The sequence below is a fragment of the Penicillium cinerascens genome (genome assembly GCF_028974065.1).
Source record: "Penicillium cinerascens strain IBT 15544 chromosome Unknown contig_24_segment0_segment0, whole genome shotgun sequence".
NCBI classification, from domain to species: Eukaryota; Fungi; Ascomycota; class Eurotiomycetes; order Eurotiales; family Aspergillaceae; genus Penicillium; species Penicillium cinerascens.
The window spans coordinates 116,653-128,630 of record NW_026695290.1 but is presented as its reverse complement, the minus strand read 5'-3'; the positions used below and the strand labels follow the sequence as shown (position 1 = coordinate 128,630).

Below are 11,978 nucleotides of genomic sequence, written 5' to 3'. Positions count from 1 at the left end.
TCTGCACCGAAGTGCTGTGCGCCAATCAAAATAATCTAGAAAACAAAGAATAAACCAGAACCCAGAAGCCAACGGACACCGAGCGCCTTTCCATTTTCCGGTGCATGAGGTACTGCGGCCCTTGCAGCCATGCAGATAGGAGAACGGGAGAGATAAGAAGAATAGTGAAAAAAAAAAAAGCAACAGCACCAGATAAGACGGCCCTCAACCCCGCATTGCAGCTGCACTTCTCGCAGTTTCGATTTTGGCCATCTTGTGTCTCGATGATCTTGGCTTCTTTTCATTGTGAGGGTGGACATGATGTGGAGAGGTTCGCGAACCATTCGCCGACCGAGTGATCGTTCATATCGAGCTCGGATTGAAATGTCTATTGCTGATTTCGCAGCTCCTGTCGCTCGTGCTCGGCCTCCCTGATGCGATCCTTGGACTGGGTGCGCACTCGCAGAAGCTCGGCTTCCTGGGCGTGAGCTTGCTGACGAGCGCGCTCTTCTTCCTCCGACGATGGGATGTAGGCATTCGCAGCGCCGCCTGGGAACCATCTTGTCAGCTCCACGTTATTATCCTTCCCACTTGCAGGTTCATTCATACCTCTTCCGGTGTGGTGAGGGAATTGCTCCGCTCGCAATGGCGGGGAATCAACGTCCTGGCTTTCACGCGCGATCTCCGGTCGATCGGGGTCGTTGTGAACCATGTTTCCTGTGCCTCCACGACCGGTGGTATAGAAGTCTTGTTTGATTGTCGGGGTGACGAGGTCACTGGGCGTGGTGGCGGACTGCTGGCGGGACATGGAGATATTGCCTGTGTGATGGTCAGGATCTGCGACGGGGGGTCGTTTTCAAGGCAATAAAGATCTTACCGGCGCCTCCACGGCCGTAAGAGATATTTCGGCCAGACATGACTGGTGTTGGTCAAGCTCGACGAAACTGAGAACACGAGTACAGAATATGGTGGGAGTCGAGGAACTTTCGGCCAAGACGGGCGGCAAATTCTGTTCCGCCTTGTGGTGACTTTGGTTTGTGAGCTATGCGAACTATACGAGCTAATGTAGGTGTATACTGCTCAAACTAAGTGATAATCAGGGGAAATCTGAACTTTGCCTTTTTTACCCTGCCTTATTTCTGGATACGACGTAAAGTGGCGGACCTGAAATATTTTCCGCGCCAAGCAGCTTCCGGATGAGGTCATGCAGCTGCATCCGGCAGTTCCCATTCAGTACCGACTGCCAACTTGGGACTCCCCACTGCTATAAACACAACATGTCGAGGAAATTGATCAGATTTCAGAGCGGCAAGTTTCAATGGAGGGAGTTCGTTAGAAATACAATCAACTACCATTCAAGCTTTCCCATCCAGAATGAGGTTAACCATCATTTGGCAGTAAAACAACGCTTGCCGAACGACATGTTCAAAACCAAGCATGACAAATTCAGCGTGGGGCACGAATGAATTTACCCATCTCATGCCAGGTCCAATAACTTTGAATATTGGAAACAGATTTAACTTACAGAGATACAATCGCATGATGTTCGTTAATTTCGTCATTGCCGAACATGCTCTGCGAGAGACTGTTCAGCGAGTGGGAATGTGCAACAATAAATAGTTATATAGTAATCAAAACGGGAGAATGTCAAATTATGGCCTTCCCAGATCCCAAAAGGCAAGGGGCTGCAGAGGCCCCTAGCTTTCCCCACAGCCGAACCGAGGCCGAGCTTCAATTTCCACAGTCTTCATTGAATTACCGCCTAACCTAGCATGATCTTTGACTCGGGTGCCATAGACCTACCCTGCGTGTGAAAGTGGTACGGATAGGCATCCATTAATTGCAGACAATGCGAATAATGCAAACCAAAACGTAAACGCGACTTGATTCAAACCACAAAACTCCTTCCCCTCCACATCCTCGATGCACCGCTTGCCGTTGTTATCACTGGTTTATTCTAACGAGTAACACCAACGACTGCCGGTCCAACAACAATTTCAATTTAAACAAGCATCCTTATCTCTCCGGTCTTCCTTTGATCAATATGCTCTCACGCGATTCGAAAGGCGGGGTACCCATCAAACAAGAACGTGTATTATTAACGCCTCTGATGGTACCAGATTCTCCCGATTTCGACGCGAAGGCTTCTCAATTCTTCGAGAAGTTCACCAACCTTCCTTCACCGGAAGAAGTCCGCGCACAAGCCAAGGCCCAACATCTCGCAGGGGTTTGTCCGGACGATAGAAAAACCTTCTCGATGATCGGCCCTCACGTCCGACCACCACCTGTGATATTCAAGGATCTAGGCCTGTTTGTCAAATGGGGAAGTGGTGTGATACTTTTAGAGGGCCAGTCCCTCTATGCTATCGGCCAGCTCCTCAAAGACTATGTCCCAGTACCGGAGATATACGGGTGGCGACAAGATGGCGATGAAACATTCATTTATATGGAGTATTTGCATGCACAAACTCTGGAGCAAGTTTGGGATATGCTGAAACCTGATGATCGCGTTTCGGTTTGTCATGAGCTTCGGACAATCTTCAACAACCTTCGCGAACTCGAACAAAAGCCAGCAGATCCATTCATAGGTAGGGTTTTCTCAGAAGCCTTTGCATTTCCCGAATTTCATTGTCTAACTCCTTGTCCGCGTACAGGTAACATTGTGCGAGCTTCTTTCTACGATAGGGCATTCCACGTCGGGTCCATGTCCGAAGCAGGGCCGTTCAAAACTGTTCAGAAGTTTCATGACTGGTTCACTTTCCTACATCGAAAACCAATGCCCGATCCGTATTCTGTCCCAATCGAACCGTTCCGCCAAGATCTGCCTGATGATAGTGCCATCAAATTTACACACGGTGATCTCCACCGCAGCAACATATTGATGACATGCTCTGAGCCCTATCATATTTGCATACTTGTCCAAATATCCCTTCCTCCAAATCTGTTCAAGTGAATGATCATGCACCTCGGTGTCTGTAGATGTGATCGGCGAAAAATAGACGTGTATACCGAGATGTCGGTAGGGGATCTGGCATGGCAATCAAACCGGGAGCATGTCAAACTATACAAAAGACCAAGTGCGGGGGCCCCAGCTTTCCCCACAGCCGAACCGAGGTCGACGCTCCAGCCGAATTCCATTGTAACATGTTCGCCTTTCATTTTTCATTTGTCTTCCTTGAATTAACCTCTCATCCAACATGATTTTTGATCCAGGTGCCATAGACCTACCCTCCTCCTACGAAAAGGTCCCTACGACCGGCCAGGTCGCGGTGTCCCATCACCCGGCTAGTTCCCCGACAGTAACGCCTGTGATCGTCGTGACGCTGAATAGACCAGCTAAAAACAATGCGTTCACATCACAAATGGTCCAAGACTTTGAAAAGTTCTTCCCCATGTTCGATGTCGACGAACGCGTCAAGGTCGTCGTCCTGACCGGTGCGGGGAAGATCTTCTGTGCAGGTGCAGACCTGGATATCGGATTCCGTAGCAATCCAGAGAGACCGGCGGACCACCGTGATGGGTAGGGTTATTTGCTGGATCCTGGATGACCTGCTCATTTGTTGATTTGTTTTGCTAATGTTACTAGGGGCGGACGCGTCGTGCTCGCCATCCACCGCTGCCGTAAACCGACCATCGCAGCCATGCAGGGCTCGGCAGTTGGAGTTGGGATGACTATGACTCTACCGGCCGTTATTCGGTACGTTCTTGAGCTTCCGATCCGCCGAACCCCCCAAACTGATCTCTTCAAGGGTCGCCTACGAAAAGGGTAAATATGGCTTCGTCTTCGGACGGCGTGGGATTGTCATGGAATCCTGCTCGTCATATTTCCTACCACGTCTTATCGGCTTCTCCAATGCCAGTTATCTCGTCAGTACGGGTGGCGTATTCCCACCTACCTCCAAGCACTTCGGTGACTTGTTCAACGAGATCCTGCCCGACCCGTCTCGTGTTCTCCCTCGTGCCCTTGAACTGGCCACGGAGATTGCCGAGAACGTGAGCCCTACCTCTCAATATCTCAACCGAGCCCTTATGTGGCGTAACCCTGGCACCGTGGAAGAGGCGCATCTGCTGGAGTCGAATGTTATTTGCCAGATGTTTGGAGCACAGTACGTGGTATTCCTTCATACAGTAGACTCGATGCTGACCGTGGGAAAGGGACCAAAAGGAAGGCGTCCAGGCGTTCTTCGAGAAGCGCAAGCCCAACTTCCGTGCTAATCTTGACGATAACCCCCCGCTCAACGTACCCTGGTGGACCGAGGTTGACACTGGCCGTAATCCCAAGGCGAAAACTCCTGCTAAACTGTAGCAATGGAAGGGTCCATCCAATTCTACATATTATACATGCGCAATTGCTACAACCAAGTCCAAGATAAACTGTAGCTTGGCGCTATTGAAGAACATTTTTAAATACATATAAAATACCCCAGCTCGCCCGGACCGCTAATGAGATCGAGAAGTAAAACACCAGTCCAGAAAGAAATTGACCTGCATGGTCCTGAAGGCGCGGGTTTGGCAGACAGGGTCAATCGTATGCACACGAACAAGGAGAAAAAGGCTGTGCCTCAGACAAAAGAGAAATTAAGCAATGAAGTTGCGGCGCTTTCGGTTGTATGCGCGCTGGTCCTTGAGCCACTGTCGGTACCCCTGCACACTGCCAATCTTCTCGCCGTAGTAGTCGGGAACCGGGTTTGCAATCGAGTTGGTCGAGGGGTCCACGCGGAATCGTCGAATCCGATCGAAGAATTCCTTCTCTTTCTGCGGAAAAATGATATGTTAGAGGTGCTCGTCACCGGTCCAGGTTTGTAAAATTCGAGCTTACTGTTGCAACGGATGGCTTAAATCGTCGGTAAACCAGACCCCAAACACCCTCGCCGACAACCGGGCCGGCCAGCCAACCCACAGCACCGCAGGCTGCGGTTGCCAGGCCGAGAACCACGAAGGGGTCAAGGCCCATCACCTGAGCACCGAGAGACTCCAAATCCTGCGAAGTAAGGAGCTGCACACCGATTGTCGTCGACACAAGGCAGGTACCAATAGAGGATGCCAGAGAGTAGCGACGGCGAGAGGCGCGGAGCTTGAAGAAGGAGTTCCAGTCCAACTTGACCTCATCCTTTCCAGACGCGGAGGTCGATTGTGTACGAACAGCCTGGCGGTTGGTGGAAGCCTGAGGAGTTCGGACATGTCGGAAGACCACCTTGGGAGCTGCGCATTGCGATGGACGGATGGCCGTCGAGTGGAGGCGGGTAAACTTGGATGCTATCTGCGGGGCGGATTGGCGGAGCGGCGAGGGAGAGGCGAGAGAGTTGATCATAGCGGGGGCACGAGCCCCGAAGACTGAACGAACGGACATGCTGGAAGGAAATGGCGATAGGAAGCTGTATGCGGAGAAGTGTCGGACCAGAGATTGAGATTGCATTGCTTTCCGCGAGCGCGGTGGAGATGCTGATTACTAATCAACGCTGTGGTCCGAGCCTGCCTCCTCTAGTGAAGACGTGAAGCTTTGCTCGAGGTTGCAAATTGGAGTCTCAGTAGTTGAAAACAAAACGATATAGCTTTGGACTTCTCGAATCGACAAGTAGTTTTGTTGGTACAGAAGATAACTAGCAAAGTGGATGGATGGGTTTATGTAAAAAATATCTTGAAAAGTGTATTCTTTCCGAGAAGCTCCCGAAATGCATAGCAAGTGCCATGAAATCGCTCAAACCAGTTAATGCAAGGAAAATGACCGTCCATCAAATCCGCTGCAATCACATCTATGTATAAAGGTACTCAGGTAAGTAGACATATGCTCAGCTATTCAGATAGTTATGATCTGAATAGGTCACGTGTTGGCTTATCGTCAAGGGCATTTATCCCAGTCAGAACCTCCAAATTTACAGTCCGTCCTTTTCTTTGATGTCACCGGGTCGAGACTGAGCCGGGACAGGAGTTCCAAATCCATTGACCCGCCCATACAGCCATTTCAGAGTGGCAGTGCTCAGTGCCATGACGATGGCACTCAGGGAGAACAGCCCGATGCGACCAGGAGTGGGCAGCAATTCAAAGATGGGATACGGGTACCTATATCGATCAGTAAGTTGGTCTACATGATTTTGATTTCTGGACCTACCAGCCATTGTAGCTGAAGCACCTCTCCACCCAGAACCAGTAGCCGAAGGCGATGGCACCGGACAAACCTAGAGAAGGAAGGACGCTGATGGTCCAAGGTGGGGAAAGTAGCAGCAGATCCACCAGCATGACAATCGAAGGAATTGCATGGAAGCCGATATCTGTTTTCGTTGGTTAGTACGGAAGCATTCCGAAATGAATCACTGAAGGTTTCGGCGACGAACCGGCGTGCATCGGGATGAAGACCCAATCAGGAATGACCAAGCGTTTGTCAATCTAAGTACGCTTGTTAGGTTCGACTGTCATGTTGATATTCATCCGTGTTACTCACCATTCGAAGGCCCCAGTACAGAACGCTGATCAGAACTTCCATGGGGCAGCTGCACACCGACAGTATGTTCTTGGCCAGAAACAACCGTCGAGACAGCGTCACATCAGCCAGCAGCCCACAGGCAAAGGTCAGAGTGGAGAGCCCCAGGCCGATGACGGTTAGATACTGGAAATGCCAGCCATAGGCCTGGTTGCTAGGGTGGATCAGCACATTTCGTTCTCCATAGAGGCCCGAGCAACTTACGCCTGATTAGGGTTGTCGTGCATCCTTTGGAGATCAGTCAGCATAATAAAACTTGTTATCTTATCAATTATGGTAGACATACCATTTGAAAGACCAGAAAAAACTGGCAAGTCCCGTTGCCTGAGCATGTTAGCCATGGAACCCAGCCACCTGGTCGTACCACGCACGGAACCAGTAACCATGGGATAGCGAACATACATGAACGAGGGCAGAGAAGCCCTGCGAAGGACTAGAAAAACGCTGCAGCGGGTGCCGCTGAATCAAAGTTTGGGCCATGACTGAGGAAATTGCAGGGAGGACTAATCATCAAACCAAGATCTAAATCCCAGGAATCCGAACAACTCCGATGACGGAGTGCACGTGACCGGGATACCGCGGCATGCCGCCTCGGACCGCGGGTTTTCTCGACCCCCGATTGAGTCAGCATCGCTCTTATCGCTTTCCCCACACTTTGCACGCTCTCCAGATTTGTGAATCTTTTCTGCCTCGAGCTCATTTTTCCTTTCCCTTGCGTGATCCTGGTGCATGTTGAATAAGGTCCCTGAATTGAGTGGGCCCTAACTTCCCCAGTCCCTGTTTACGAGATCGTCATTGATCGTAACTGCCCTATCATTGTTTCCTGCATTCTTGCTGCTTCTGCAGTAGAAAGCTCATTTTGCTGTCCCTGCAGCCGACTCCAGTTTGTCCCTGGCACATCTCCCTCCCACACCTCGATGTGCTTGTCTACTAGGTGTGGGTGTCTGGTCGATTATCGTTTCGTTGCTACTTGGGGACAACACAACTGCAGACGCAGAAAGCGAACCAATTGCAGTTGTGGTTCGTGAGTTGCATCAACCAGGTGAGATCAAGCACTGCTGCATGGCAGATCAGCTTGTTGGCGCCTAGGGCAAGTTCAAGCCTCTTTTATACATTCTTTCTCCGCGTGCTCGGGGTCTGAGGTGTCATGCCTCGCCCGCGAAGACCCGGCGCGCCGGAGCCTAAGCGCCGGAGTCGGAAAGGATGCTGGTAAGTCCATCTGAGTGACGTATAATTGGTGGCTGTTAATGCTTTTATAGGCCCTGCAAAGCTCGCAAAGTGAAATGGTAAGCCCACAGTTGTCCCACTAGCCCGCCAACAACTAGGCTAATCATGACTTGTGTAGTGGTGAGGAGAAACCCATGTGCCTCAACTGTCAGCGACAGGGAGAAGCATGCGATTATAGCGTGCGCCTGAATTGGGGTGGTAGAACTAAACGCTCATCCGTCGATTCTCCCAGCTCCCAGTCCAGTGGATATGGGGGGACGTTGATTGGGTTTGCAGATGTCACGCCGACTAGTGTCAACCCGGCACAAATGCCGACTCCAATGACCAGTGCTCCTGCAGAGGGTTTCATTCATGTCCGCGCTAGCGACCTGGGCTCTCCAGGAGCCATCTCACCCAGTACACCGGCACTCGGTATTTTCGAGTCCCCGAAGCCCCACTCGGTGTCTGAAGGGGTCCATTCGCCGACTCAAGATGAAGGACATTTCGCTACCACTTGGGCGGAGCATTCATCCCTATCCAGTTCGGTTTCGCCTGGTCAATTCCCATTTGGCCAGGGTTTCCACGGATCATTCTCAGCGGCGGCCGATCAGGGTGTGGGCCTTCGGTCTCTCTCCGCGTTTGCATTCCACTCCACTCCAGTGTCGCAGCCGGTGTCCTTTCTTCGCAACTCGGTAGATGCTTCCAATGATCTGTCTGATCTATCACCACATCACAATCAGAATGAGGCTCAGCTATCTCCGCATAATGAGCATGGAATGGGATATTCCATGAGCTCGACCCATCCTGATGGACATCATCGCGACCTGCCTAGTGCCGGCGGTATCGCTGCGTTGATGCTTGGTTCTCACGAGGTGGGAACTCCTGGCACGTCATCTTCGGGTCATGATGGTATGGCATTCGGATCAACACCTGCAAACCAAACCGAGTCGCTGCATTCATTCCATCAGTCGGACGTGTTGTCGCCCGATGCCAAAGAGGATGACCGGGCTGCCAAGGATGCGAATTTAGCTCAAAGCAAGTGGCAGGCATATCTCACCAGTGTTACCGACAATTATGGTCTGGATTGCGGACGTCCAGACCGAGATCTAGCTTTCAATAATGACCACGCCGCGATCGACATTAATGCCGCTTTAGACATGATCAGCTCGCGAGGGCGAAGTGAGGACACTGCATCCTCGCCGGTATCCCGAGCTGCATCCGATATCATAAAACCCGATTATAGTGGGTATTATGCGACCCCAGTGGCCATCAACATCCCGAGATATCTGTCTCCACTTCCGAAGACGCTGTTGGAGAACCCGATCAACCTGATGTACTTTCATCATTTTCTCAACCACACATCTCGGATGCTGGTTCCGCATGATTGTGATAATAATCCGTTCATCTCTGTCCTGCCGGCGAGTAAGTTTTTCTTTGTCTCATTTTCGAAACGTTCTTCGGTATACTAATATACTAACCGATCAGTGGCCATTGGCGATCCCAATCTCTTAAATTTGCTTTTGGCGTACTCGGCGAGTCATCGTGCCCGGTATCTGGGTCATCCAGAGCCGGCCAACCGCATTGCGCACTTCGTTAGCGATGTGTTTCCGACCTTGCGTGTGGCGTTGGAATCATCTCATGATGAGATCACCGACGGTCATCTGGCAACTTCTATTTTGCTTTTGTCACTGAAGATTGTTTCTCCTGGGACGTTCGAGGTACCCATCACGTGGCAAAGCCATCTGAAGCTTGCACGAGATTTGTTCCTAGCCAGGAGTGAGCGTATCGCACGACCAGGTAATCGAATCGGTGCCTTCTTTGCCCGCTGGCTGTGCTATATCGACACCATGGGCGCTCTGTCCTGTCGTGAAGCGGGTCCTCCGTTGATGCTGTACCATACTGTACTGGCGGCTTGCTGCGGTCCCAACAATCACGATGAGTTCTGTGTCGACTGCTTCTCGGGATGCACTCCGCGGACTGGATTCTTCCTTATCCGTCTTGCACGATTAGTTCAGCAATGCGACAATCAGCGGTTTGATGAAATGGGCAATTTCCGAGAAGGATGGCACCCGTCTGCGGATATGGTTATGGAAGCCCAGGCCGTCCTGGGTGACATGGATGGCCTAGGTGACCGCGCCCATGCAGACCCAGATCATCATCTGGGTGAAAGTGGAGATATGATGGCCATTGAAGAGGCCTTCCGATGTGCAGGTCTGCTCCACCTTCACCGGCGGGTGTTGGGGTCATCCCCCGACTCTTTCCCTGTCAAAGAGGCTCTGCGTAAGCTTACTGGAGCCCTGGAACGTATGCGGCTTGGAGCATCCACTGAGGTGTGTGCACTGTTCCCGCTTTTCACTGCTGGATGTGAATCTCGAGACCCCGCGCAGCGCAGAAAGCTGCTGAATCGGTTCTTCGTGCTGGAAAAGTCGGGGCTGAAGCAGGTTAGTTTCCTCTTTGATCATGTCTCCGTTTATGGACTCCATTAACAGTGTCACAGATACAAAATGCTCGTCAGTTGATGCAGCACTGCTGGGATGACAAGCTGCCGTGGATTGCACTGGCGGAGGGTGAATTCCTTGGATGATACCATCTCAGTCATTTCCTGCGGACATTAGTCTCTGAATATCTTCACCTTTCTTCACTTCTCTTCCTCTTTCTATATCATCACTGCATCTGTATCCCCATTGCCTAACACCCGAGCGACCAGGACGTAGCTATCGCGAAATTTCTCGAATTCACGTCACCACAACGGTGAGGCTCATGCTGCCAACTGAGAGCCAACTGCAAATATACTAGCCACCAGTAGTAAGCACCGCGTAGACGCCGCCACCTCAAGATGGTGCCCATCGCGCTTTCCCCGGAAATCCTGCGGGGGATTCTCCCAACCCCGGGCATTGGGTTCCTGATCGCCTTGTTTTGCCCCATCATCGCCCTCCTCCTTTACTTTCAATCCCGCCCGTCCTCTGCTCCTCTCCCACCCAAATCCAAGTCGGAAATTATGGCGTCCGTCGGGCTGCCTCTTGCCACGAAGCCCAAGGCCTTTCCTTCGACTGGGTCAAAGATCTTCCTTCCACTTGAGCACAAGGAATTTGAGATTCCCAAGACCTCCAATTTGCTGGACGGATTTCCAGAGACTTTTGAGTTCCCAACTCTGCAACCCGTCAGGTAAGTTTGCCTGGATGCTCGCCGATGAATCGCCGTTCTGACTTGTCGCATGTAGCACTCTTTCGACCCATGCTCAAAAGCCTATCATCCGTGAGGTACATCCCAGATCTCCTCGTGTTGCACGCGGACGCGGCCGCGGCTGTGACCGTAGCAGTCGACGAGCTCCAGATTTCATCAGGCTGATTAATCTTCAGGGTTCGCCAATCTATCTGGGCTCGGAGTCAACCGGGGACTCCAATGCTCCTAAATTGATCCCCGGCGTCGGAAATTCTAGCCTCCCCCTCCGTCTCCAGCACGCTAATCCGCACGATTGGCTCCGTTGGGCCGTCAGCGACTCGACTGTGTTTGCCACTCAGGAGGAAGAGCTTCTTGCGGCCCGGTATCCGGGGAATATCATCGACCAGGAGGGTCTGAAGAACAACATGTTCTTCCAATATGGACTTCGTTACGTTCCACCTCTCGACGCTGACAACTTTTATCGCGCAATTGTGATCGAAGACCTCCCGCTGCATGTTACCCTCGACCAGATCCTCCCCCAAATCCGGGGCGGTCAGATCTATTGTGCATCCCTGCTCGATACCACGCCTCGGGTTCTGACTGGGTCCCCGACCGCGATGATAACCTTCGTGAATCAAGACGGGGCTCTCGCTTTCCTCCGCCGGGTTGCTCGAGAGGGCTTCTACGTGGGAATCACACGGGTCCGGGTGCACCCGGTGCCCACCCCCACATATCTCATGAGCGCCAGTATGCAGAATGAGGTCTTACGAAATGAGCGGACTCGCTGCCTGGTCGTAAACTCTCGCAATCCCACGATCAAGAAGACTCTTCACGGCGTGCTCGCGAAGTCTTCTTTCTCGACTCACGTGGAGTGCTTCGGAGAGCGTGAGGGGGAAGGAGTAGTCACCGTTCGTTTTCATTCGATCAAGGTGGCCATGCGAGCATACGAACATCTCATGAGCCAAAAGGTCTTCCAAGGAATCGTCAAATTCGGTACTGACCCTTGCTGCCTGTGAGCGGGCAGGACGTGGGGGTTGTGATGCGGTAATTTGTTTGGGGGGAGGAGCAGAGGAAAGAGGAGATATGGGAGAGGGAGGAAAGGTGAATAAAAGCACAATCTGTCTCCATACAATATGAGTTGTTTGATTTCTCC

At 51.7% G+C, this 11,978-nt stretch overlaps 6 protein-coding genes across 6 annotated transcripts; 3 read left to right on the top strand and 3 right to left on the bottom strand.

The window, feature by feature from the left end:
- Nucleotides 1-367: 367 nt before the first annotated feature.
- On the bottom strand, nt 368-896 carry N7498_003119 (DUF3602 domain-containing protein; the record flags this gene model as incomplete). The annotated part of the gene is made up of 3 exons (XM_058450181.1): nt 368-528; nt 589-798; nt 857-896. The coding sequence occupies 3 exons, from the start codon at nt 894-896 to the stop codon at nt 368-370; spliced, it is 411 nt and encodes a 136-aa protein (XP_058309643.1).
- Nucleotides 897-3,176: 2,280 nt separating this feature from the next.
- On the top strand, nt 3,177-4,285 carry N7498_003118 (enoyl-CoA hydratase/isomerase family protein; the record flags this gene model as incomplete). The annotated part of the gene is made up of 4 exons (XM_058450180.1): nt 3,177-3,499; nt 3,566-3,676; nt 3,729-4,085; nt 4,135-4,285. The coding sequence occupies 4 exons, from the start codon at nt 3,177-3,179 to the stop codon at nt 4,283-4,285; spliced, it is 942 nt and encodes a 313-aa protein (XP_058309642.1).
- Nucleotides 4,286-4,557: 272 nt separating this feature from the next.
- N7498_003117 (presequence translocated-associated motor subunit PAM17) lies at nt 4,558-5,395 on the bottom strand (the record flags this gene model as incomplete). The annotated part of the gene is made up of 2 exons (XM_058450179.1): nt 4,558-4,734; nt 4,799-5,395. 2 exons carry the CDS (start codon nt 5,393-5,395, stop codon nt 4,558-4,560), a joined length of 774 nt encoding a protein of 257 aa, XP_058309641.1.
- Nucleotides 5,396-5,852: 457 nt separating this feature from the next.
- Nucleotides 5,853-6,937, bottom strand: N7498_003116 (androgen-induced gene 1 family protein; the record flags this gene model as incomplete). The annotated part of the gene is made up of 7 exons (XM_058450178.1): nt 5,853-6,039; nt 6,089-6,248; nt 6,312-6,363; nt 6,419-6,611; nt 6,662-6,685; nt 6,744-6,781; nt 6,860-6,937. 7 exons carry the CDS (start codon nt 6,935-6,937, stop codon nt 5,853-5,855), a joined length of 732 nt encoding a protein of 243 aa, XP_058309640.1.
- A 667-nt stretch (nt 6,938-7,604) lies between these two features.
- On the top strand, nt 7,605-10,247 carry N7498_003115 (Zn(II)2Cys6 transcription factor; the record flags this gene model as incomplete). Its single annotated transcript, XM_058450177.1, has 5 exons — nt 7,605-7,666; nt 7,717-7,743; nt 7,803-9,085; nt 9,149-10,104; nt 10,161-10,247. The coding sequence occupies 5 exons, from the start codon at nt 7,605-7,607 to the stop codon at nt 10,245-10,247; spliced, it is 2,415 nt and encodes an 804-aa protein (XP_058309639.1).
- A 252-nt stretch (nt 10,248-10,499) lies between these two features.
- N7498_003114 (uncharacterized protein) lies at nt 10,500-11,841 on the top strand (the record flags this gene model as incomplete). Its single annotated transcript, XM_058450176.1, has 2 exons — nt 10,500-10,828; nt 10,935-11,841. The coding sequence occupies 2 exons, from the start codon at nt 10,500-10,502 to the stop codon at nt 11,839-11,841; spliced, it is 1,236 nt and encodes a 411-aa protein (XP_058309638.1).
- Between the last annotated feature and the right edge of the window lie 137 nt (nt 11,842-11,978).